The following is a 26,377-nucleotide window of genomic DNA, read 5'->3' as shown; positions in this document are numbered from 1 at the left end:
GAAGATGGGTATATGTATCAGACGAAGCTATTCATAGATAAACAAGAGTGATTTAAAATTCTTTGTTGCTGATTAGTGTATTTTATGATTTGTTTTAATCAGTTATTGCTGTAATTATGTTCTCAAGGTCGTTGCAGCAGCCCTTGCTGTATACCAAGCTGTATTGAGCCTGAAGAACATTCCTGTTCTGGAGACTGCTTACAGGTTGATTCTAGGAGAAATGACCTGTGCTTTAAATAGTCTGCTCCATAGTTTACATCTTCCTGAGGCCTGCTCCGAAATCCAGCATGACTCTTTCAAGAAGCTTATATCCAATGTGGATAATGCCAAGTTTGTTGTTATATTTGACCTCAGTGCTCTAAGTACTATTGGAAATGCTAAAAACTCATTAATTGGGGTGAGTAAAAACTCAACAGACAGTTCATGCCATAAGTGTAAAAAATACTTGATTACTTAAAATTAATGTATTACACCAGTAGGGTGCATATGTATAACTAAAATGGTCATATTTGTCTCTGAACTTTGTAAGTTTTAGAAGAACATCCAGTGTTAAAACTTAGGGGAAACAGTGGGTGGATTGTATCCCTACTTGTTGCACAATGAAAAGCAGTTTCTAGGGAAGAGCATCTTACCAGGGTTATTAGGGTTTAATGCTAAGATCATCATAGTAATTGGTTTTGAAACTCAAGACAGATAAAAGCAGCTGTAAAGTGTCCTTTGGTAGTATATTAGCCATATGACAACACTTCCCAGATCTTTCCATATAAAAACATGAACTACTTTTAACAGACTTCTAAAAAATTGAAAAGAAAATAGTTACAGTCAGAAAACAATAGAGTTAAATTATTTCCTGTGGGGAAAAAGGGAAACATATTAATTGATGGTATGAAAATTACTGTTAAAAGTAGATCCTACTTTTTATGTTTCTGTGCTTGTGTTGCAATTGTTTTATAGATGTGGGCCCTTTCGCCGACTGTGTTTGCACTGCTGAGTAAAAACCTGATGATTGTTCATGGTGACATAGCAGTTCACTTCCCTGCTGTCCAGTATGCAGTGCTCTACACATTGTACTCACACTGCTCCAGGTATGAGGTTTGAGAATTCAGCAGTAGTTTAAGAGCACTAGGATGGACTGATGTGAATGGAATATATTGTTGGAGGGATGAAATGAAATAGGCTGTTACAATTAAGCTCTTGCCCAAACTTCCTTAATTAGTTTTTACTTTCATTAATTGCAGGGAAGCTGTATCTCAGCCAGGAAAGCATATCCTGGCTTAAAGCTGGCCTTTTATTCACAGGCAGATTAGAAATCTTGTGTTTGAATAGAGATAACTCAGGGAGAACTCTAATGAAAGTAAATTAAGAAAGATTATTTACTATTTTGCTTACTGAGAGATCTGGGAGGAGTAATGAGATGTAAACAACAGATGTAAATACATTTTAGACCTTATTAATACAAACTGTTGTTAAAATAAGGGAATATGCAATTTTAACTGTTAACTCTTTATATTCTTAGCTGTGGTGATTTTTCACTAAGCATTGGATACCAGATGCAGTTGAGAACAGGTTACTGGCCTGCATGGACTGATAGCAAATTGTAGCTTTGTTCTTTTAGGCTAGGGATCAAAATATTTGGGTTTTGACAGAGTGTGGTTTGTGTGTGTATGTGTTAATTTCACTTTTGCTGCTGATTGTTGACATTTCCTCTCCTCCTGTAAACTTTAGGGAAGTATCTCTAATCTTGGGGTAGTTTTACAGTTGTTTTTTTCTTGCCATTTCAGGCACGACCATTTCATATCCAGTAGCCTCAGTTCTTCCTCTCCCTCTCTGTTTGATGGAGCAGTTATAAGTACTGTAACTACAGCAACAAAAAAACATTTCTCAATCATACTGAACCTTTTGGGGCTACTGCTTAAGAAGGATAACCTTACTCAAGATACCAGGTAAGAAAAATATTCTTAGAAATTGGGAAATTTTTTTTTTGTCCAGTAGAATACATTACTTCTGAAACCAGGGTAATTTGAATTTGTAAAACTTGGGGTAAATTTAACCTGTCAAATGTTTGGGGTTTTTTATACATTATTAGTGAAGTTGTGGAAAAAAGTAGCTGCTTGGTTTTACATATGAAAACTAGAGAAATTTAAACCACCCTAAGATCTATCCAGTAGAGGCAGAGCTATCAAACTTGAGTGAAAGAAAGGGTTTGCTCACTGAAAGTATCCTTTTGCAATAGTTGCCATCCTGTGTTACCAAAATGCTGTGAAAGCTGGGGACATCTTTAAAGTTAAGAAATAACTTGTTAGAAAGTGTGAGCTATGGTGTGATACTGATGTACAACGTGAAGCAGTTTAAAAGTACCTTTCTGTAACTGTGTAGAGTGACTAAACTCTTGGTTTTTGAAGGAAACTACTTACAACATGGGCTTTGGAAGTGGCTCTTCTGATGAAGAAGTCAGAAACATATGCACCGTTATTTTCTCTCCCATCTTTTCATAAGTTTTGCAAAGGACTTTTAGCAAACAGTAAGATACTGCATATTTTACTTAACTGTCTTTTACATTTCAAAATTAAGTACTTAAATAGCCTTGTCCCACTGATAGTAGCAACTGTACTTGTTTAATTTACTTTAAGGATGCTCCAAGGTTGTATTGTGCAAGAAATTAGACTCTTTTTTTGATTTTTTTTAAAGTGGATCCCTGCCTGTTACTTAAACAAATAATTTTCTTAAAATAAATTGCAATTTTAAGAGATTTGATGCATCACTGACATTTTTGGTAGATCAATTTCCCAGTCACAAATCATTTATCAAAAGCCCTGGAACAGTTCTGTGATGTATTCAATTCCAAAGTCTGTAAACAATAGGGGAACAAATGCAGAGTAGTGCAGAAGTTACTTAATTCCAGCAAGAATAACTTTTTTTTTCTCCTTTCAACTCCTTAATTCAGCACTTCTGGAAGATGTGAACATTTGTCTTCAAGCGTGTAGTAGCCTCCATGCCCTGTCTTCCTCCCTTCCAGATGACCTTTTACAGAGGTACTTGCATGGAGTTCTGTATGTTATCAGAATTATGCTGATCATGGGGATATTAACACCTTTTTCCTTTTTGGTGTTGCAGGTGTGTTGATGTGTGTCGTGTTCAACTTGTCCATAGTGGTGCTCGTGTGAGACAAGCTTTTGGAAAACTGCTGAAGTCAATTCGTTTGGATGTTGTGTTGAGGTGGGTCGCTCAGACCAGCTTCAGTGTAAATAATGGTTTAGGTTCTTCAGAGACACTTAACCTGAAGAATAATTCCAGTGGAGTGCCATCATACTTAGTTCAATATCAGGAAGCATGAGCTTACAGTGGTACTTCTGCATTGATGGTTGGGCTTGATGATCTTCAAGGTCTCATCCAACCCTCTATGATTCTAAGTGTGTTGCTATCTCTCCTATGCTTTTACAGGTCTAAGAACAGTATGTAGTACGCAAATTAATTAATAAATTTGATTAGCTGTGCATCGCTTCTCGAAGCAAACACTGAGTGTCTCTAAGGTCCCTGTTATCCAGAGCTTCAGCAGCATTATGTCCTATAATTTGCCTTGAAGACCTGAACTCTGAAAGCACTTGGTATTAACACCAAAGCATGTAATTACTTCTAGTCATTACATATAGATATAGTGGGTGTGTGTAACTCTTACACAGCTTTTTTTGGTTTATTCAAGTATATTACAGCATGGGTTGTTTTCCCTCTCTTCCTGCAGTAACCGTACCCACACGGAAATACAGGAAATCTCTTTGGCTATAAGAAGTCACATGAGCAAGGCTCCAAGTAACACATTCCACCCACAGGATTTCTCTGATGTCATTAGTTTTATTTTGTATGGAAACCTCCACCGAACTGGGTAAGAACTCCTTGTGGAAGTGAACTCTAATTTATAGTAAACAAGTCCAAGTTACATTTATTTTAAAATTTGTAATTATCATTACAAACTATGTTGCTTTACTTTCAGATTTCTTTTATTCTTCTTAAGTATTTATAAATGTCTTACATAAACACCTTTTGGCATATTTTCCTGTACACATTGCTGCTTGGAAGTTAATTTCGTGAGAGATTTGTTTGTGAGCAATAGGGAGATGAAGTGTGTACAGTATAAACTTGTTAATGCACTGATGTTTTCTTTCAGGAAGGATAATTGGTTAGAAAGGTTATTCTATAGCTGTCAAAGACTAGATAAGAGAGATCAGCCAACCATCCCTCGGAACCTGTTGAAGACTGATGCTGTGCTGTGGCAATGGGCTGTCTGGGAAGCAGCTCAGTTCACTGTTCTCTCAAAGCTACGAACTCCTCTGGGGAGAGCCCAAGATACATTTCAAACAATCGAAGGTAAAGTAAAAAATGCACTTTATTTTGATTAATTTTTTGGTAAGTTTGTGAGGCAAAGGTGTTCATGTCTAAGGCAAGAGGCACAATGGCTTTATTTTTCAGTGCTTATAGATTTTAAAGAGGCTGCATAATTACTGTTAACTTGTGGTAGATTTTGAGAGATAGTATTGCTATCTCTTTGCACATTTAAATACAGTACCATTTGGTAACTCTTTTTTCTCATGTTTTGGTAAAATGTGTAGGTATTATTAGGAGCCTTGCAGCCCACACATTAAACCCTGATCAAGATGTCAGCCAGTGGACTACTGCAGACAATGATGAAGGACACAGCAGCAACCAGCTCAGGCTTGTTCTCCTTCTGCAGTATTTGGAGAACTTGGAAAAATTGATGTACAATGCATATGAAGGATGTGCCAATGCCCTTACCTCTCCCCCCAAGGTTTGTCTTGCAGTGCTGATGTTGCTTGGAACAGTCTGGTGAAAGAGCAGTGTCTTCATGATTGTTCAGTTCTTAGCCATGAAATTCCAGAAAAACTTCTCAAACAGAGTTTGAGGCTCTTAAACTCTGGCTTTAACTTTGGTGTATTCCTACAGAACATGTTAAACCAGGCTTTGTTTCTGGAGTACCAGCTTGCATAGTGGTACAAATCCAGCAAGACTGTAGTACCTCTGATTTGTAGCAGTCACTTCTTTGTAGATTGTCAGCAGCCCTATTATAAAGTAACACAGTTATTTAAAGCTTTAATTGCTTTTTGGGGAGTGTAGTAATTATTTATAAGCAATGTACCTATTGTGTAGTTTTAAGTGCAAAACATTCTTCACTGTTGAAATAAGCTGTTTAATTACCAGACTTTGATGTGACAGTAATACATGATTTATAGTCAGTTCATATTAAGACTTCTGGCTTGCCAGTGTGCCTGGCCAGTTACATGCTACATGTGATTTCAGACCACTTACATTAATAAAATTAAAGATTTATTGAAGACTGGAGAAAATAAACCTTCCTGCCTTTGATATCAATCCTAAGTACTTAACTGTTTTGTTTTGAGTAGAAGAATGTTGTTGTGAACCTTCTTTCCTGTCTCTGAAGGTTATCAGGACGTTCTTTTATACCAATCGCCAGACGTGCCAGGATTGGCTGACACGGATTAGACTTTCCATCATGAGAGTTGGATTGCTGGCTGGCCAGCCTGCTGTGACAGTCAGGCATGGATTTGATTTACTCACAGAAATGAAAACTAATAATAGTATCTCTCAGGTACTCTCTTTTCAAACTATGGAGACTGTTGCAGAAATATTCACTATGATATTCTAAAAGAACTAAGCTAAGGCAACCAGTAGTTACTAAACCAAGTGGTATGTAAAAGAATGAGTTATTTAAAGCCACATTTTTGATTTGTATGTTGTTATTGTGGTTGTGATACTGTGGATTGGAGGTTAGGATGTATTGAACACATGTGGTCAAATACATTACAAGAATGAATGCTATAGTTAATTCACAGTTTTAACTGAGCAATTTCTAATTTAGTGGAAACCTTGTGAAACTGCTGCTGCATTAGTGTGAGGCCATCCTAAGCTTGTGGTGGAGTGATGTCTTTGCTTAAGTGTGGGTGTGAGAAGAAGGGCTGTGTCATGGGGCTATCCTTGCTCTAACCAGGAGTGAAGTTCAGGGGTGGGATGGGTAGATGTAGTAGTTAAAGCCTTCTTGAAAGGGTTGAATAGTTCCTTCAGTACATGACTTGATTTGCTTAAATGTTTTACCAAAGGTGGTTTGATAGATGTTTGTTACTTTGTGCTCCCTTATGAAGTCTCATATAGGTACAAAACCACCACACAGTGATTGCTAACCATTGGTGTTCAGGCTGTGGGTTCACAGCTCAAACTCTTCCCTTGGCTCCCCTGCTCTTCCAAAAGCAGTGCAGTGGTTGGATATCAGGAGCACTTGTAGATGTGTATAGTGAAATAGTGCTTCACCATTTCTGAGTACTCACCCACAGACGTGTGGCTCTTGCATTAGATGAGTTTTGTTAAATAATGCTTTTGGTTTGCATTTAGGGAAATGAATTGGAAGTGACAATTATGATGCTGGTAGAAGCATTATGTGAGCTTCACTGTCCTGAAGCTATTCAGGGAATTGCTGTCTGGTCTTCTGCTGTAGTTGGGAAGAGCCTCTCCTGGATCAATTCTGTAGCTCAGCAAGCAGAAGGGCGGTAAGTTTTCACAAATTATTGGATGCTACAAACTTGGATTTTTTTCCTTCTAGGGAAAGTTCTGCTTCTGAGTCTTTTAAACTGTGACATGAGTCAAGGCAGTTGATGAATTTCCATGTCAATTATACTCAGTGAATCTTTTCAGAGATGTATTGAATCAGTATTCAGCTCTGCTCATTCAGATTTATATTTGACTGTCACAATTTTAAACTCATTTATTTCCTTCTGTCTCTACTTGATTTGAAGTTTACATTAAAACTTTTATGGGCAAGCTTTTATCAAATGCTATAACCTGGAAATTCAGCCAGTAAACTCATATTGTATTTTAATCCCTTTCTTTTGCTGAAGGTGATATGAGCTTTTCGAGTATTGGAGTAAAATAATCCTCAAAATCTAGTCTATTTACAAGAAAACATAAACCCAACTTGGTTCTTTAAGATGCTGACTGAAATATTAAACTGTTTTAGGTTTGAAAAAGCAACTGCAGAATACCAGGAGCACCTCTGCTCCATGACTGGAGTGGATTGCTGTATAACAGGCTTTGACAAGACTGTCCTGAAGTTGGCCAATTCAAACAGTGTGAACAATGCCAGCCCGAAGCATTCCTTGAATGGTCAGTGTTTGTTTTCTTTTTCAGAGAAATACAACTATGTAAATGTGTGTACATAAAATAAGAACGTTCAGTGATACAGCCATGGTAATGTGTGACTCTGAAATCTGGAAACCTGTTTCTGTCTGCAGTTAAACTGAATCACTTAATGCCCTTGAAACCAATACTATGTGTAGATAGGAGGGTTTGCAGTACTGAGGTCTAGCTGAATGAAACTAAAGGTAATAGATAAAATATTTTGTAACCCTCTAATTTAAATCTAATTTATTTTAGATCATAACTTAAACCTCAGTGTTTATGACATAATTGTATCATAAGTGCACTAGTTACTCAGATTTTTAACTTCTAAGGCTTGGTTGCAGTATTCTGTTTCATCTTTGGAAATGAACCTCCTTTGTTCCTAATTTAGTTGTTCTGTTTTTCTGTTTTGATGATCCTTTACAGATATAAACTAAATTTTTTCAAAACCTCATCTGAAAAGGTTCTCTTTTCCCTTAGAAAAAGTGTCAGTGGAAGAATACTGTAAAAGTTGTGTAACTTTGATTTTTTTTTTTAATTTAGAGTTTTTCTTGACAAAAGACATAGAAATAATGTTTGAGTAATAGAACTGTTGTTTGAAAATATATGCTTAAGTGCGTGTTTATATAACATTTTTTGATTTCACAGGAGAAACTAGAAAAACTGTTCTGACTAAGCCAAGTGACTCTTCACCTGAAGTGATAAACTACCTGGGTAACAAAGCATGTGAATGTTACATTTCCATTGCTGACTGGTCTGCTGTTCAGGAGTGGCAAAACATGGTCCATGAACTGAAGAAAAGCAACAGTAATACCTCAATCAACCTGAAAGCAGATTTTAACTACATAAAGTAAGGGTATAATTCATTTATTCAACAGTACCTTAGAGTTCATTGTTTTACAGCTGAAATATTAAAGTTTTAATGGATTTAAAAAACTGAATGTCAGTTTCTAAGTAGAGGCATACAGAGAAGAGAGGTGTGTCCTTGGGAGGGTGGCATTTACAGATGGGTGAAGAGATAACATCATTCTAAATAGCTGCTGTAGCCTTCTGGCTGCTGGGGCTGCTTAGTATTCAAGAAAAAAATCTTTCATTGAAGAAAAGATACCAAAATTATTCTCCTTTACTCTGCAGAAGATGAATCCTTTTGCACAACTTAAAGAAAATGTATCCTAGTGGTTCCTAAAAATATCTTAATATACTAATTTAATGGAAAAAGGATAGGAAAGAAGTGGTCTTGGGTGCTGAATTTTTTAGTTTTGTTTCTTTTTAAAATGAAAGGTAGAGTTGTAGTTGTGCATTTATTTCCTGACCTTTGATATTTTTCTGGTTCATGAGAAAATACTTGTAACATTGAATAGATCTTCAAAGTTTAAGGATAGTTTCTTTTTATTTGACAACTTGATTGCTTTCCATTCCTGCATGATTGTGCTAAACATAGTAAAATCCTTTTGGCTGAAATTTCTTGACTTGAAAATAAAAGCACAGAAGGAAGCAGTGAAATAAAATCTGCAGGTCTGAAAGGGTGACTGCTTCTGTCAGAGAAAGGGGCTCTTCTTTCCCTTTGCTACTGGAGTCACTCATTTGGTGCAGAACTGGTGCCTTTTATTGAAGTATGTGATAATTGAGATTTTTTGCTTGGGATTCATCATAAGTGCTCTGTAGGATTTGGAGTTTCTCTTGAGTCTTCTTTTTCTGTGTAATGTACTTAGCAACTGAAGTGAAGTAAGAAATATGAAAATAAAACTATAAATGTTGAATTGCAGATCTTTGAGCAGCTTTGAGTCTGGACAACTTACTGAATGCACTGAACAACTAGAATTATTACCAGGAGAAAATATCAACCTGCTTGCAGGAGGATCCAAAGAAAAAATAGGTATAAATGCATAAATTAACATTTACTTCAAGTGCAAAAGTAAATATTCCTTTGTGTATCTGTCTCTATAAATGACAGACTGAAACTTGTGAATTCAGTTTGCTGTGTTCAGTGGACTGACCATAACCCCTAAGAATCAAGCTTCAAAATGGTTGGCAGTGGTCATCCTAAACGTTGATGCAAGTGTGTTTTCTGGAGTTAACGTGACTGTTTATAAGTAATCTGTGATGAATTTCTGTTATTAATACATACAGATATGAAATACATATATTTTTTAAAGGGGGGTTTTTTTCCTAACTTCTTTACTGTGAAAAATGCATTATCAGATGGTGAAACATGATGAAATTTGGCAATTCTACTTGGTTTCAATTGTTTAATCTCCATGTAGACATGAAGAAGCTCCTTCCTAATATGCTAAGTCCTGATCCGAGAGAACTTCAAAAAGCAGTTGAAGTACAGCTTTTGAGAAGTTCAGTATGTCTGGCAACAGCTGTAAACCACATAGAACAGGAGCAAAAGTGGCAGTCAATATCTGAGTAAGTGGAAATGTGCTATGAATTGATGAAATGCTCTGTGAAACCCTGTTCTAGTTTGTTAAACATAACTTTGTGTGAAGCTTCAGCATGCATGGCAGTTCTAGCTGTTGTGAGTTACGAGCTTACTGAGGAAAAATAATTTGATGTTTAAATTGGAGTTCATACAGTTTATCAAGTACTGAGTTGATAAAGTAATTCTGTGTCAGCTTAATAATAAAGTATTGTAACGTAACTTGTATGATATTGCAGCACTTTCTGACCATCCTTTTAAAGATACTGATTTTGTTTTTTCTTCTGTAATTTTGATACCTTTATTTACTCTTAGTCTAGCTAAGAAAAGTGACTGTCCTGATCCTTTAATTCCAGAAATCTTATAAAGTACTTAAAGCAAACCTCCCGCATTGCTATTGGGCCTTTGAGACTTTCCACGCTCACCGTGTCTCAGTCTTTACCAGTGCTGAGCACTCTTCAGTTGTACTGTTCTTCTGCTTTGGAAAACACTGTATGCAACAGGCTGACATCAGAGGTAATTCTGTGTGCTTAAAACCTGAATTGGGATAATGTCTTTTGCCACGTCATATTGTGGAGTGTTGAGTATAAAACATATTAATTGTTTTGACTGTTAACTAAATGAGGTCTTTTTACAGTATGATTTTCTAATGTGTCTTGACCCAAGTTTTTGTAAGTTTACATCTCAGTTTGACCTCTCTCTATAGTTATAAATATACCTCTCTTTCAATCACACTTACAGTATTTTTGAAGTGTTATTGATAGTTGCCTTTTAGAGTGTTGGTATTTCCTCTCTTAATTTACTTTCAAAACAACTTAAAAATATTCTAATAAAAAAATCACTTCAGCAATTAGAAACTGAATGTCAGACTTCAACCACTATGAATGTTCTAGATGTAATTTCTAATCACATTGTTCAGAAGACAGCAGTTCTTAGTGTTGTCCTCTCAAAATCAAACATAAAGCATATTTCTCATAGTTAATGATACAGTGTGGTTACTATTATAAATAAGAATGTTTGCTCTAAAAGTGGTCTTTGGTTTTAATTAATGAAAATGCATTGTAGTAAAGTTGTCTCTCATGACAACCTCTGTGCCTCTTGCAGGACTGTCTTATACCTCTCTTCAATGAAGCGTTGAGGTCCTGCAAGCAGCACGATGTAAGGCCCTGGATGCATGCCCTGAGGTACACGGTGTACCAGAATCAACTGATGGAAAAGCTTAAAGGTGTGTAAGCTCTCATTATGGTGTTTTGAAAAGCAAATGCAGAATTTGAACTTAAGTTGTCTACTGAAAGCAGCAGCTGTGTCTTTTTCTAGTATTTTAGATGGAGTAGTTTTTAAAAGCCAAGTTTTTTTCCTTCGGGTGTCTTGTTTTACTACTCATTGTTTTGATTAGTGCTGTGATGTAGGCAGTTTCAAAAAGAAAAACAACATTCTGAAGTGTTTAATACTTGTATACTCCTCTCCTAATAACCCCTTACTTGCTCATCAATTCATTCTTCAACTGCTTTCACTTTTGAACACTTTTGAATTTCAACATTATGAATAATGAGTCTTCACACATAGTCAAGAGAGCCATTTATATGTGCAGTATGATAAGAAGTAATGGGAGAAAAAAAATTCTGTCAGGGGAGAAGTAGGCTTATTAGCTAAGAAGAATGGTTGTAGTGGGAAAAAAAATCTTTTGCCCAGCAGATAATCCAGGGATGTAATTTTTGTTTGAGATAGGGTATATAAATATTTTAGGCAGAAATGAAGTCATCTAAATCTCTGAAGCAATTTTTACTGATGCCCATGTAGACAATATATTGGGCAGACATTCTCTGTGTCAGACAGTGGTTTAATACTTTTGTTTACTATGTATTGCTCCCTTCTTTAGAACCAACAGTCCCAATTAAAAGCCATCTAATGGAACTGGGCTTAACAGCGGCGAAATTTGCACGGAAGCGAGGAAACATCGCCCTGGCTACGCGGCTGCTGGCCCAGTGCAGCGAGGTGCAGCTGGGGAGAACCACCACTGCACAGGACTTAGTCCAGCACTTTAAAAAATTGTCTGCACCAGGTCAGATAGATGAAAAATGGGGTCCTGAGCTCGATATTGAGAAAACAAAGTTATTATACACAGCAGGTGAGTGTTATGTTGTAGTGACTTCAGCTTTTTTCCTTATAACCAGGCTAATTCCCCTCACCTTGAAGAGGTCACAGTAAGAGACTATCACTAGGAACTGATTTCGTCCCATTAGCTGTTGTCTGTCTGAAAGTGTTTTCACAAGTTTTTTCATGCTTGTCATTCTTCAGAGGAGAATTTTCTGTGTAAAATTATATTGCTACAAGTTGTATCTGAGTGTGCTGAATTTCAGAACCGTTTTAAATAGTAGCAGTGTACTGAAGATCTGCTTTTCATGATATGCAGGTCAATCAACACATGCCATGGAAATGCTGAGTTCTTGTGCCATATCTTTCTGCAAATCTGCCAAAGCTGAATATGCAGTTGCTAAATCTATTCTCACACTGGCTAAATGGATTCAAGCAGAATGGAAAGAGATCTCAGGACAGTTGAAACAAGTATATAGAGCTCAACAGCAGCAGAATCACAGTGGCCTGTCTACCTTGTCTAAAAACATATATAATTTGATTGAGCTGCCAGCTGTTAATACACTGGAAGATGAATATCCTAGGATTGAAAGTGAATCTACAGGTATGTTTGTTCTCATTGTTCTTTTTTAAAATTACTGATAAATATAGTGAGGGGTAACATCATTATATTGATAAAGACTAGGTGCTCCATCACTCATGTATCTGTTTTCCTGATACATCTGTCAAGGATATGTATTTTGTGCAAAAGGTAACTATACACAGCTAAAAAACCCAACACCTTAATATTGATATTTCATATTTCTGATATTTCCATTTTTCTCATTCAAGTAATGGTGGCCCGAGGAAGAAACTGGGATATATTTATTTTGTATTGAGGATGTCAGTTATTGTCCTGTGTGTGTTGCTTTCAGCTTGTGTATTTGCCAAAGTTTGAGTTAGATCTCTCAGGTTTAAGCATGGACAGGATTTATGTTATGGAGGCCCCCATAAGTGTGAAAAGCACTTTAGGTTTTTTCATTATCTTTAATCTGTAATTAGTCTGAACACTTCTGCTGTTGCTGCAGAATGTGTTCTCATTCCTGATTTCCAGCAGACTTTTCTTTAAATGTTAAGATAAATTCTGTGTTTCTTTCAACTTGGATTTCATAAATAACTTAATTCCTCTCATGCAGAGTCAGAATTATTGTAGAGCTGTTGGTGGATGTTAAACAGTAGGTGCTTTCTGACTTGATGGTGAAGGACATAAATATATACACCAATAAACACAAGCACAGTGCCCTGGGTACTTCATAGAAGTCTTCTCTCTGGAGCACAGTGCTCCTCTGGAGGTCATGAGTTCCTTGCCTCAGTTCCAGCTCTCTGTGAAAGAGGAAGGAATTGTAGAGTGTCAGCAGTGGTTGTTGGCAAATGGAAACTAGGTTTTATTTTGAAGCTCTGTCAGAGCTGAAAAATAATTGCATTTTGGAAAATTTTGCACTGTTGGGTATTAATTGTACTAAAAAATACTGTATACCCGTAATTTTTTGGTGTTACCTTTTCTGCTTAGGAAGGCAAAAATAGGTTTTACACTGTAACACATATTACTCTTTTTCTCCCATCACAGTAAACATTGGGGTTGGAGAACCAGACTTCATCTTGGGCCAGCTGTATCACTTGTCTTCAGTACAGGCACCTGAAGTAGCCAAGTCTTGGGCAGCCCTGGCTAGCTGGGCTTATAGATGGGGCCGCAAAGTAGTTGATAATGCCAGGTAAATACAGCCTAATGCTTGAATTTGTACAGTACAATTGGTTCTCTTAAGATAAACTTTATCTGTGTATTTATGATTACTGTTGTGAAGTTTCCCGTGAGCAGAGAAATGAATATTCTCCTGGCTGGTTGCCTCTGTAAAACAAAGCTAACTTAATTCTGAGATCAAGATGATTTCTTCCTGCAAAAAGTTTCATAGATAGACTTGCACTAGCTCTACAAATACTCATGTAATGGGGGTCAATAATTCATTAACTGTTGCAGTCAAGGAGAAGGTGTTCGGCTGCTGCCCCGGGAGAAATCTGAGGTTCAGAACTTGCTTCCAGACAACATTGCAGAGGAGGATAAAGAGAAAATCTATGGCATTCTTGGGCAGGCAGTGTGTCGGCCAGCTGGGATTCAAGTAAGTGTAGATTCATTTGCTTACAAAAACGTTCAGCTTCAGCATGATCCTTATTTTCCTCTTCTTGCAGTTCATGTTAACTCTTGTAAATGTCTTAAAGTTAAAATTCAGACAGTACAAGAAACTATCTGTTAGCTATGTGGTAACCCACCTGTTGGATGAACCATGGTAACGTGATCAAGTAAGGCAGTTGCATGAGCTGCTAGGCAAAAACTGACTTAGGAACTGAGACTCCTTGTAGAAATTGTTGGAGGACTTAATCAAACCTGCTTTCCCTTTATTTGCATTTAGGATGAAGATATGACTCTGCAAATCACTGAAAATGAGGACAATGAAGAAGATGATATGGTGGATGTGATATGGCGTCAGTTATTAACAAGTTGTCCCTGGCTTTCAGATCTTGATGAAAATGCAACAGAAGGATTAATTAAAGTCTGGAGGAAAGTTGTAGACAGAATCTTCAGTCTCTATAAACTGTCCTGCAGTGCATACTTTACTTTCCTCAAACTCAATGCTGGGCAGGTTAGTGTTCATGTTGATGTGGAAACTAGGTTACAAAGTTTTCTAAATGAGGATGAGCTATATACTTAACTTAGAGGAGTATTTCTGTGTTTCAAGGTTCCACTTGATGAAGAAGATCCCAGACTGCACTTAAGAAACACCTCTGAGCAAAGCACTGATGATGTAATTGTGATGGCAACCCTGAGACTGTTACGATTGCTTGTGAAACATGCTGGAGAACTTAGACAGTATCTAGAGCATGGGCTAGAAACTACACCTACTGCTCCTTGGAGAGGTAAGCAAATGTTGTCCAGCTGTTAAAATGATTTTGAGACATTTTCTCTAAATGCAGAAAGCTGTTCATTGCACTTTGATAAAATTTTTATTTAAATGTGAGGAAAAGAGACCCTGTCTTTTACTAAATGATGTCACTGAAGATGTTAAAGTCTGCCATATGCCCTGATTGTAAAGTAGATAAGTAACACGGATTTTGATCCCCTTCTTCCCCCACTTGAAGACATAGAAACGAGAAACGAGATGTGGTTTGTGAAGTATTACATCACATGACCACTCCAAAAAACAAACGAGGTGGGTTTTTTTCTGGTTATAGTTGAGAAAGATGTGTGACTAAAGCCACACATTTCAGAAGCAGTTGTTTGTCACTACACTGCAGGTTCTGGTTGTTCAGGGACTTCCCCTCAAAGGTTGTAGAGTTAGTGTGGGAGGCAAAGAAGAGGAGGCCACCTGTTGTAAAATTGCTCTTTGTTTTGGACTTTTTTGTTTATTGGCAAATTTGTACTTCTGTGATTTACATTCTCCCTATGCAAAAAAAAGAGGCATGCTTTTAAAAATAAAATTCTATCTCATTTGAAGAGGCATAAAGTGAATCAGCACATTTCCTTTTCCTCTTTCTGCAGGAATTATTCCCCAGCTTTTCTCCCGCCTGAATCACCCAGAAGTGTACGTTCGTCAGAGCATTTGCAACTTACTCTGTCGAGTTGCTCAGGATTCTCCTCATCTCATCCTCTATCCTGCAATAGTGGGAACCATTTCACTTAGCAGTGAATCACAGACATCAGGTATGGAGAAAATGAAAAAGTTCAAATAAGCTTAAGCTTCTATATTTTTATATACTGGGTAGGATGATACTGAGGTGTTTTTTTGTTTTCTCAGTTTTGATCTTTAAAATATTTTTATTATGGGATCTCACTGATATCCTTAATCTGATTTACCAGATTTTGCAAATTTTTCTTATACTTCACTAATACTTAATGGGGACCTGATGCTAAATAAACTGTGGAGTGATACATCTTACTGTAGCTAATGTTTTAGCATCTGTTTTTAATTTAGGAAACAAGCTGCCTTCTGCTATCCCTACTTTGCTTGGTAATATACAAGGAGAAGAACTGTTGGGTGGTGAATGTGATGGAGGGAGCACTCCAGCTTCCCAAGAAAGTAGTAAAGATGATACAAAAGCTGGATTAAATGAAGATCAAGCAATGATGCAAGATTGCTACAGCAAAATTGTGGAGAAACTCTCTGCTGCAAATCCAACAATGGTATTGCAGGTAAATAATCTAAATGTATGTTACTTGGGTGCTTGAACCACAAATATGTCATTTATGTGTCTTGGGTGTTAGCCTACTGAAAGTTTGCTGTGTCTTGTCTTTTTTCCAACTTGTTCATCTACTAAAACAAATCTGAATTTTAGTTCTTTTGAAAAGTGACTCTTGCTTTCTCCAGGTTCAGATGCTTGTGGCTGAGCTGCGCAGAGTTACAGTTCTCTGGGATGAGCTTTGGTTGGGAGTTCTCCTGCAGCAGCACATGTACGTCCTCAGACGGATTCAGCAGCTGGAAGATGAAGTCAAGAGGGTCCAAAACAACAACACACTACGGAAGTATGTCTGTTTCCATAATACAAGGGATAATCATAACAAATGTTTATTCTTGGGGAAGTAAACAGTCAAATGAATCAGCAGTGGTGGTGTTCCTGAATCCATACTATCCCAGCTGCTGCTTTGTAAGCCTGGGACCTTATTTCAGGAACATTTCATGCGACAGCTACTTCTCCAGTCATATGAGAGAAACTGCTACCTGTGAATCCATGTTGTGATTTCTTTAGTAATAACGTGCTAGAACCCAATGTATATTGTATTGTGGATGATGAGATCCTATAGTTCTCCATTTCCAAGTCTGATGAAATGAGTATACACCATTCAATATGCTTAATCTATTTAGACATCACTGTAAATGCAGATATTTGGAGCAAACAAGAATGTCTTAATCTGATTTTAGTTTTCAGTGTTGAACAGGTCTGTCTTTCTCCCTCACCTGGGTTCTCCTGTGAACAGAGTAGGGGAAGAGCAGATCCATTCACTGGGCACCTGGCTAAACTTAAGAATGCCTCTTGTATTCTGTAGTCAGGACTGACATGGAATGGGAGAACAGAATGATCTGAATGTTTTCCTTCTTTATAGTGTGGTGCATCCTCAATAAGTAGTAGTAAAAAGATCCTTTATTAAAGGAAGTCAGTTGCTTAAAGTGATATCTGCTCAGAGCTTCTAATCAGGGTTTCTGGTGGTGAGCAATGCATTTGAAATGTTTTATTAAAAAAAGGTGTGGTTCAGAGGAACACTTCGTCAAGGTAGAATGGAATACTCTTCATTTTAATATAAGCACAACCAATGACCTCATTATAGAGAAGTAATAATTTTTGTGAGTTCTTCAATGTCTCAGTTGTTTAATGCTGTCTTATGAGATAACTTGGTTTTATGGCATTAAGAAGAGGTTTTTGTGTGTTTTTTATAACAGAGAGGAGAAAATAGCAATCATGCGTGAAAAGCACACAGCTCTGATGAAGCCCATTGTGTTTGCTCTGGAACATGTGAGGAGCATCACTGCAGCTCCTGCAGAAACTCCTCATGAGAAATGGTTTCAGGATAACTATGGAGATGCAATTGAAAATGCACTAGAGAAGCTTAAGAATCCTTTGAATCCTGCTAAACCTGGAAGCAGCTGGCTCCCATTTAAAGAGGTATCACATGCAAGAGGAAGAGTACAATGTAGAGACACTTGCTGCTCTTGCTGCACCATATGCTTGACCCTCTCCTTCTCTTGCTGTTCTCTTACCATATCAAAATTGCAGCCTGAAATTTTGTCTTAGCAGTCAGCACAGGCAAACTGGGCACTAAAGCACCATAATTTCTGCCTCTAGCCTGTCCTATTGATTGTCTGTTACTGCATTTCTGCCCACTGAAATTACATTTTTCAAATCTTGCAGCTTCTTCTGTGTGGGATGCTGTCAGCTTTGGGAGCAGAGGGCTTTCTTTCTTTTAAATATTGTCTTGCTAAAACTCTGGTGTTTGAGTTTAGTTGATTTAAGTTTTAACAAGTTAATTCTGTTTATCTAAGCATAGTCCTTGGGCTGTGCAGCAACCTTCAAATGATCAACCCTTCCCAGAGGTCCTTTGTCAGTTATGTCATCTTCTCTTAGTTTATGGGTCTAATAAGAAACTAAATATTCACTTGTCTCTCCAGAACCAGCCTGGTGTTTTTAAAACCAGAACAGAGGTTTTACATGAAATAGACCTCTTTTACTTGTACTTCCTCTTCTGCTTTGCAGAACAGACAAGCATTCAGGTACATAAACAGGAGGTTGCTGAATGCTGCTGCCTTTAAGCACAGCTCAGATATTTATAAATACAGGAGCAAACCTCTTGAGGAGCATGATTTGTTGTGACTTTGCTTCTTGTCACTGCACAGAGTATACTTGCTGCATAGAGGATGCTGTTTAATTTTTGTCATCTTCATCCTAAACTGTGTCTGGATTAGCAGCATAGCAAAGGTGCAAGACAATTTTGGAAAAAACCTTTGTTTTCTGGAAGATGACCACTATTAAGTGTGGTTTGATGGTGTTTTTGTTCTTATTGCTAACTGTTAAGGTGAACATCAACCTAAAAGAAAAAAATTTATTTGGAATAGGTAATGCTGAGCTTGCAGCAAAGAGCACAGAAACGAGCCAGTTACCTCTTACGCCTTGAAGAAATCAGTCCTTGGCTGGCTGCCATGATGAACACTGAAATAGCACTTCCTGGAGAGGTGTCCACCAGGGACACAGTCACCATCCACAGTGTGGGCAGCACCATCACCATCCTGCCGACCAAAACCAAACCTAAAAAGCTGCTTTTCCTGGGTTCAGATGGGAAGAACTATCCCTACCTGTTCAAAGGTAAGTAATAGAATTTTTCTCATACCAGGTACTGTCTCTTGTTATAAATTAATTGTAATAAATTGTTATAAATTAACTTGTTACAAATTAGACTGTATTAAAGTTAGGAAGATTGTGTGGTGCAACTCTGGTTTTATTTGCCTGAATGATAGAGAGAAAGAGGAGTTTGAAGCATTTGCTCTCTCTCTTCCCTACCTCTCACTTCACCAGATACTTTTCAAGGAATTTTGCCATGTGAAACTGTTAAATCCCTTCTTTACAAGGCTTTCATCAGTAGCAATGCTCTGCTTGGCTATTGATAGGATTAGCTGGATGCAATTTTCCAGAAGCTTAATGTAGCCCCTAAAAGAGAACTTTAGAGACTTCTTGTTTTGCCTGCAAGGGAAAGGCCTTTTTCTTATGTTGTAACTATTGTGTGTACTGCTCACACAGCAAGCTGGCATAACCTGGTAGGTAAATGCCATGTAAACACTTTGATTTAGGCCAAAGAACTCATCCTTAATCTACATATTATAAAGATAGTCATAGTCTGAAATGTAGTAGTATTTAAAAAATGCTACATTTTGGGCTTTAGGAGAATTTTTTTATCTAGAAGCTAAATTTAAACAAATTTCTCGCAGGTTTGGAAGACTTGCACCTAGATGAGAGAATCATGCAGTTCTTATCCATCGTGAACACCATGTTTGCCACCATCAACCGGCAAGAGACGCCGCGGTTCCACGCGAGGCACTACTCGGTGACACCCCTGGGGACAAGGTCGGGCCTCATCCAGTGGGTGGATGGAGCCACACCTCTCTTTGGGCTTTACAAGCGCTGGCAGCAGCGGGAAGCTGCTCTGCAGGCACAAAAGGTAAGGGCTCTGTTCTGTGCTGAGTGCAACAAGGCAGAAGGGAAATGCTTGTTTTGATTTGCTTTGTGGTTCTACGTCACATTGGTTTACAAGGATTGTGTTTTGTTCATAATAATGCAGGAGGGTTCTGTATATTCATGTATCTTGGGACTTCTCCAGAAGTCAATAAAATTGCATCTCTGCTTATTTATATGTAATTACAGTATGTAACATAAAAATGCTGTTCTGGCATGATAATTCAAGAGAACTGTTTTTCACAAATAGAATTAACCTCGGTTGAAATTATTTTAGTTCCGTATCTTGTTTACTCATTCTCATTTCATTCTAAATACAGTTTTTGCAGTTATATTTATGAGATCTATTTTGAGAGTAGAATTAGGCCAAAACAATGTGTTTTCAGTCTATTTAGACCTTAATTACTGAATTTTGAAAGCAGTCTCTGAGCTGAAAAAGTCATGCTCAGTCAAGGCATTGATTTCATATTTCATTCTCACCAAAACTGAATTTGGGATATGTTTCTGTGCTAATACATCAAATACCATTTTTATCTCTTCTAGGCTCAGGACTCATACCAAACCCCTCAAAACCCTGGAATAGTTCCTAGACCCAGTGAACTTTACTACAGTAAAATTGGACCTGCTTTAAAGGCAGTGGGGCTTAGTCTCGACGTGTCACGTCGTGACTGGCCCTTGAATGTCATGAGGGCTGTTCTGGAGGAGCTGATGGAAGCAACTCCACCGAATCTCCTCGCTAAGGAGCTCTGGTCATCATGTACCACACCAGATGAGTGGTGGAGAGTTACACAGGTGAGTTACAACAACTGTATTTTACATAGGAGAGGCTGTGATTTTAATGGGATGAGGGGCAACAAATGCCTGAGGTGTGGTACTTGTGAGTTTGGAGAGCTGGTGCTGCTGTGAGTTTGATGAAATGTTGGCAAATGTGCCATCGAATTTAAACATGATAAGGCTACGTTATTATACTAGAATTATCAGCCTAAAAAATGAAAACTCTTGTAAGATACCATGAAACAACAAATAGAAAACTGCTTGGAATAAGTTTGGCTTGACTTGTTTTACACTTACACTTAAAGTAATGTTTTAAGATGGTAGTCAGTCCAATGTGTTGGCAGAGGATTCCCACAAATAATTTTTTCCTGAAACTCTCTTTTAAGTCGTATGCAAGATCCACTGCAGTTATGTCCATGGTTGGCTACATCATTGGTCTTGGAGACAGACATCTGGATAATGTTCTTATAGATATGACTACAGGAGAAGTTGTCCACATAGATTATAATGTTTGCTTTGAAAAAGGTAATTTAAAAAATGCTCTATGTTATTCAAATAAAAGGTTTTCTTTCTTGGCAATTAAAAGAAACAACTTAATTTTTTATCTTAAAGGGAAGAGCCTTAGGGTCCCAGAGAAGGTTCCGTTCCGCATGACACACAACATTGAAACAGCCCTGGGAGTGACAGGAGTGGAGGGGGTGTTCAGGCTTTCTTGTGAACAGGTATGGTTGGAGATTTGAAAACTGAGGCCCATCACTGGCCAAATACTGTCTTAGAACTTTTCTATTCTTCATTCTGCTGCTGGTTTATAGAGCTTTCATCTTTCTGCTGTGATTTTAATTGGGCTTACTTTAGTTGTATCCTGTGGTAGGTATTTAAGAACCATGAGATTGTCTGATAAATGCACATGCAAGTAGTGGTACAACTAAAATTTAGGGTGAAAGGGGGACTTTTAGCTGTAGATTAAAATGTTTGAGATGTTTTGCTTGCCCTCTTCCTCTGGGACTCATCCTGTACAAATGTGACAGATATGTTTTTAAAAAGAAAAATGCTCTGAGGAAGGGAGATTTTTCCTCCTTAAGTATCTGTGGCTTGTGCATAGAGTTTGTGTGGAAGGCTAGATCTTCCTACAAACTTAGCTGCATTTGTTCACACTGTGGTGTTCTTCCTGTCCCTGTAGTAGTTAGGGATACATTATGGATTTCTGTAGCTACTCAAGTACAGTATTTTGCCTCTAAGTTTCCACTGTTCTGCAAGGATAACACAGAATCAGAACAAGTCTGTTTAAATATGATGCAGGTCCTTCATATTATGCGGCGTGGGAGAGAGACTTTGCTTACACTGCTGGAAGCTTTTGTTTATGATCCACTGGTGGACTGGACAGCTGGAGGAGAGGCAGGCTTTGCTGGGGCTGTCTATGGTGGTGGTGGCCAGCAGGCTGAAAACAAACAGAGCAAAAGGGAAATGGAAAGGGATATTACACGGAGTCTCTTTTCCTCAAGGGTGGCCGAGATAAAGGTGAGTTCACTACAGTAATTTTCTATTTTTAATCCAAAGTAGGCTCTGCACTTTCATTTTATTTATTTGCATTTTGGGAATGGGGGAAGATGTGGTCATATATGAGCAATAGTTCATGGATTTTTTTGTGATAAACTGAGTTTATGTGAAGGGAAGTGTTTATATTGAACTTGGAAGTATTTAATTTTCAGTTTCTGCATGCTTAATTCTAAAACATGTTTTAGTGCTTTGCCTGAATCTGGGCTAGGAGAATAACAATAGAGGTTTAGAGAGCAGTTTAAATAAAGAATGTCTGTCAAGATTTGACAGTTGTAGCACTGGAAGCAGTGCTATATGAATGGCATTTTTGAAGGGTTAAGTGCTGCCGTGTCCTTACTTTCTGCTGCCAGTTTGGTTTAGTGCAGTTCGGTAACGTCTGTGTCTTGATTGCAGGTTAACTGGTTTAAGAACAGAGATGAAATGCTTGCTGTGCTGCCAAAACTGGACAGTAGTTTAGAAGAGTACCTGAGCCTGCAGGAGCAGTTAACAGATGTAGAAAAGTTGCAAGGAAAACTACTGGAAGAGATAGAATTTCTGGAAGGTGCAGAAGGAGTGGATCATCCCTCCCACACGCTTCAGAACAGGTACAGAGGAGCCAGGAATTCTGTCAGAAGTCTCACAGTTCAATACAGATGGTGCTTTAGCAATGTGCTTATGGGTTAAATATTAGAAATCTGTACACGAGTGAATAGCTGGGTAAAAGCCATTCTTGCAGTAAGCAGGTCATTCTTTGTACAGAAGAACTACTGAAACCTTTTCCTACTGAATAATCTTATTTATGTCCTGCACCTCATACTCCATCAATATAACTTGTGCTAGTCCAAGTTCCACACTTCATCCTCAAAGCAAGAGAGGGGGAATGTTCTGAAAATGGTGTCCATCATTATAATCCACATAAGGGAGCTATTGATATATAGCACAAAAATCTTTTCTTTTAAGTTTCTAACTCTTGAAGTTATTTTTGAAGTTATTTGAAATTAATCAAGTATTTCAGAATTGCCCAAATAGGCACAGGCATTAATTATTCTGTAGGAAAACAATTAATTAATAATGCAACACTCTTAGTTTAATGTAATTGGTGAGAACATGTTCATTTCCTGGTTAACAGTTGTATTGTTCAATATTGTTCTGTATTCTATAGTGTTAAGTATTTTCTTTCTTGTAGTACTTACTTGATTCTGTGGCTTCAATAATTCAGGTATTCTGAGCACACACAGTTGCAGTCTCAACAAAGAGCTGTCCAGGAAGCCATCCAGGTGAAGCTGAATGAGTTTGAGCAGTGGATGACCCATTACCAAACTGCCTTCAGTAATTTAGAGGCAACACAGCTTGCAAGTCTGCTCCAAGAAATTAGCACACAAATGGACCTAGGTACAAAACAGTACTTCTGGGGGTGGTTTTAATGGTTTGAAAATAACTTGAGTTTAATATCAGGAGGCATTATGAGTATCCTCTAACTTAAAGGCAATGATCTATATGTAATAAGTTAAAAGAAAGGGGCTTCTTCAAAGGGTAATTTAGAGGACTTCAGGATTTCAGTGCCAAGGTGTCTGAAGGAACTTGTCTCTTATCCTACCTGGGCATGAGATTCTCTTACCTTGTGCTCAAAATTCTCAATATGAATTCTCTATGCTTCCTTTATCACAAGTAAAAAAAAATAAATTTGAAAAGGTGTTAATGCTCAGTATTTGTATGGTATAAAACGTGTGTTCAGACATGGCTTTATTTTTAACCTTCTTTCTTTAAAGGTCCTCCAAGTTATGTCCCAGCAACAGCATTTCTGCAAAATGCAGGCCAGGCACATCTCATCAGCCAGTGTGAACAGCTGGAAGGAGAGGTCGGTACTCTTCTGCAGCAGAGAAGATCCGTGTTACGTGGTTGCCTGGAACAACTGCACAACTATGCAACAGTAGCTCTGCAGTATCCAAAAGCTGTGTTCCAGAAGCACCGAATAGAGCAGTGGAAAACCTGGATGGAAGAGCTCATTTGTAACATGACAATAGAGCGTTGTCAGGATATCTTTAGGAAGTAAGTTGACAGAATAATGACTTGTTCAAAGAACGTAATGTTCAAGCTACCACCATAATTTTGCAGTTTAAATACGTAGTTTTGCAAGGACCTAGCTAATTATAAAGCAAACCAACATTAAGTTGTAATTCTAGAAATTTGGAGTGAATATGAAAAGCTGCTTTAAAAATACCGTTCCAGAATTTGATCTGTGTACTTCAGCAGGAAAATCAAGTAACAATGTCCTGTAATGAACAAATGGAGAATTCACCTTTGTGGCTTCAGGGTAGTGACATTTTGAGTTTTAGAAACTTCTAGTATTTAAAAGTCAATGTGGAAAGGGTTTTTTGTTTTTTTTTTTTTTTAATCTAGTAGATTTTCAAGCAGTTTCTGGTTCTTTTTTTCTTCTTAAGTCAACTTTATTATGGCTAGGCTTAAAAGATCTAGATTATATTTGAGCATTTCCTCTGAAATCTCTTTCCTTTCTTTTTATCTTCTATTGATTCTATGCTTCAAGGACAGTTGTCTTATGTTCTTGCAAATAGGTTTGGAATATGGTGCATTTTAGGACCTTATAAAAGCATTGTTAGGGTAGTCATCAATCTCTTGCGGTATTTAGAGTTACGAATCACAGAATAATGAGATTGGAAGAGACCCCTAAGATCATTGAGTCCAACCTATGCCCTAACACCTCAACTAGACCCTAGCACCAAGTGCCATGTCCAGTCTTTTTTTAAACACATCCAGAGATGGTGATTCTCCCACCTCCCTGGGAAGAGCATTCCAGTACTTTATTATTCTTTCGGTGAAATTTTTTTCCTAATATCCAACCTATACCTTCCCTGACGTAGCTTGAGACTGCGTCCTCTTATTCTGTCAGTTGCTGCCTGGTGGAAGAGACCGACCCCACCTGTCTACATCCTCCCTTCAGGAAGCTGTAGAGAGCAATAAGGTCACCTCTAAGCCTCCTCTTCTCCAGGCTAAACAACCCCAGTTCCTTCAAACATTCCTCACAGGGCTTGTGTTCCCAAGCCCCTCAGCAGCCTCATTGCCCTCCTCTGGATGCGCTCCAGCATCTCAACATCCCTACTAAACTGAGGGGCCAGCACTGGACACTGTAGGTGATTTAGGAACGGTTCAAACATGGATTGTTTCTCTACCTGCAGAGCAGAAAGCAATCTGTTGCCCCCTGAGCAGGGGAAATGCAGTCCCTGTGCTTGTGTTTCCCAGGTACGAGATGCAGTACGCTCCCCAGCCGCCGCCCAGCGTGTGCCAGTTCATCACAGCCACGGAGATGACGCTGCAGCGCTACGCGGCCGACATCAACAGCCGGCTGATCCGGCAGGTGGAGCGCCTCAAGCAGGAGGCCGTCACCGTGCCCGTGTGCGAGGAGCAGCTCAAGGAGATCGAGCGCTGCATCAAAGTGTTCCTGCATGAGAACGGCGAGGAGGGCTCGCTCAGCTTGGCCAGCGTCATCATCTCCGCTCTGTGCGCCCTGACCAGGTGAGTGCCCTCGGGAAAGCTCCGGTGGAGGCCACACCACAGGAACCGTCAGTGGTGGTGAGGAGTGTGGCAGCAGGCACGGTGTCTAAGTGTCTCAATTCATCTAGGCGAAACCTGATGATGGAAGGTGCGGCGTCCAGTGCTGGAGAGCAGCTGGTTGATTTGACTTCCAGAGATGGAGCCTGGTTCCTGGAGGAGCTTTGCAGCATGAGTGGGAATGTCACGTGCCTTGTGCTGCTGCTGAAGCAGTGCCATCTTGTACCCCAGGACTTAGACATTCCAAACCCCATGGAAGCGTCAGAAGCTGTTCACTTAGCCAATGGAGTATATATCTCACTTCAGGTGATTCTTTTGTGTTACTTTTCCCCCCATCCTTCAAGGCTTCAGCAAAGTCATTCTTAATAGATTCTTCCTTAATGGGCTAAATGTTTATGATGCTGCTGAGATATTTTCGTAAGTCTTGCTCCTGATTGCTGTATTTGATTGAGCTGAACAGGCATTTGCTTCTGTCATTTACATTTTTGTTGGTTCAAAGAAACCGTTTTGATCTATACATGACAAATTGCAAAAAAATCTGTCAAGTAAGTAACCATGAGGAAGACATTGGTATCAGCTTTATAGGCACACCATCTTCGTGTTTCCTTTTCATTTTTCTGTTCTGTTGCTGGCAGTCCAGATCGACTTCCAAATTCTTCAAGCTGTGTTCTTTCTGTTTTCTGCTCCTGCTAAACTTTACTTATTTTCACCTGAAACAAATAGTTTCAGATAAACTCAGAAAAGCTTTTGTACAGACCCCTGTCTCCAGTATTGAGTAGGAGAAAAATGCCTTTATAATGTTGTGGTTCAGAAATGCTTCCACATTAATAAAACACAAAAAAAACCATGAAGGGCAGTCTGAGTGAATATCTGCTGAAGACTAATGTGCTTTATAAATAGATTTTTGAGGCTTTTGGTTCAATTGTATTGTATTTGAGAAATATTTTTCTCTCAAGCTGCATAAGTGCATTTGGATTTTTATCAGTTTATTTTTTTCCCTCTTTGAAGTTGTAACATTTCAGAACTGTTTCAGAAATG

The 26,377-nt window shown here is 38.3% G+C and overlaps 1 protein-coding gene across 2 annotated transcripts in view; it reads left to right on the top strand.

Moving 5' to 3' along the window:
• SMG1 (SMG1 nonsense mediated mRNA decay associated PI3K related kinase) overlaps nt 1-26,377 on the top strand; it is a 60,644-nt gene that overhangs the window by 23,561 nt on the left and 10,706 nt on the right. For both annotated transcript variants that reach the window (XM_038151042.1, XM_038151041.1), the window contains 38 exons: nt 128-397; nt 955-1,085; nt 1,782-1,943; nt 2,403-2,521; nt 2,945-3,032; nt 3,115-3,216; nt 3,740-3,880; nt 4,163-4,362; nt 4,605-4,801; nt 5,453-5,620; nt 6,418-6,572; nt 7,040-7,185; nt 7,849-8,050; nt 8,967-9,076; nt 9,465-9,612; nt 9,979-10,138; nt 10,727-10,847; nt 11,502-11,750; nt 12,036-12,320; nt 13,323-13,467; nt 13,731-13,869; nt 14,161-14,391; nt 14,488-14,665; nt 15,288-15,449; nt 15,721-15,938; nt 16,114-16,268; nt 17,182-17,404; nt 18,352-18,598; nt 19,219-19,448; nt 20,006-20,254; nt 20,623-20,761; nt 20,849-20,958; nt 21,536-21,754; nt 22,187-22,377; nt 22,992-23,164; nt 23,542-23,821; nt 25,031-25,303; nt 25,411-25,645. In XM_038151042.1, coding sequence (XP_038006970.1) covers nt 128-397; nt 955-1,085; nt 1,782-1,943; nt 2,403-2,521; nt 2,945-3,032; nt 3,115-3,216; nt 3,740-3,880; nt 4,163-4,362; nt 4,605-4,801; nt 5,453-5,620; nt 6,418-6,572; nt 7,040-7,185; nt 7,849-8,050; nt 8,967-9,076; nt 9,465-9,612; nt 9,979-10,138; nt 10,727-10,847; nt 11,502-11,750; nt 12,036-12,320; nt 13,323-13,467; nt 13,731-13,869; nt 14,161-14,391; nt 14,488-14,665; nt 15,288-15,449; nt 15,721-15,938; nt 16,114-16,268; nt 17,182-17,404; nt 18,352-18,598; nt 19,219-19,448; nt 20,006-20,254; nt 20,623-20,761; nt 20,849-20,958; nt 21,536-21,754; nt 22,187-22,377; nt 22,992-23,164; nt 23,542-23,821; nt 25,031-25,303; nt 25,411-25,645 — 6,951 coding nt within the window. The remainder of the gene's footprint in view (nt 1-127; nt 398-954; nt 1,086-1,781; nt 1,944-2,402; nt 2,522-2,944; nt 3,033-3,114; nt 3,217-3,739; nt 3,881-4,162; nt 4,363-4,604; nt 4,802-5,452; nt 5,621-6,417; nt 6,573-7,039; nt 7,186-7,848; nt 8,051-8,966; nt 9,077-9,464; nt 9,613-9,978; nt 10,139-10,726; nt 10,848-11,501; nt 11,751-12,035; nt 12,321-13,322; nt 13,468-13,730; nt 13,870-14,160; nt 14,392-14,487; nt 14,666-15,287; nt 15,450-15,720; nt 15,939-16,113; nt 16,269-17,181; nt 17,405-18,351; nt 18,599-19,218; nt 19,449-20,005; nt 20,255-20,622; nt 20,762-20,848; nt 20,959-21,535; nt 21,755-22,186; nt 22,378-22,991; nt 23,165-23,541; nt 23,822-25,030; nt 25,304-25,410; nt 25,646-26,377) is intronic.

This window comes from Motacilla alba, chromosome 14 (genome assembly GCF_015832195.1).
Source record: "Motacilla alba alba isolate MOTALB_02 chromosome 14, Motacilla_alba_V1.0_pri, whole genome shotgun sequence".
Taxonomy (NCBI): domain Eukaryota; kingdom Metazoa; phylum Chordata; class Aves; order Passeriformes; family Motacillidae; genus Motacilla; species Motacilla alba.
The sequence above is the reverse complement of the archived record's forward strand: the minus strand, read 5'-3'. Positions and strand labels throughout refer to the sequence as shown.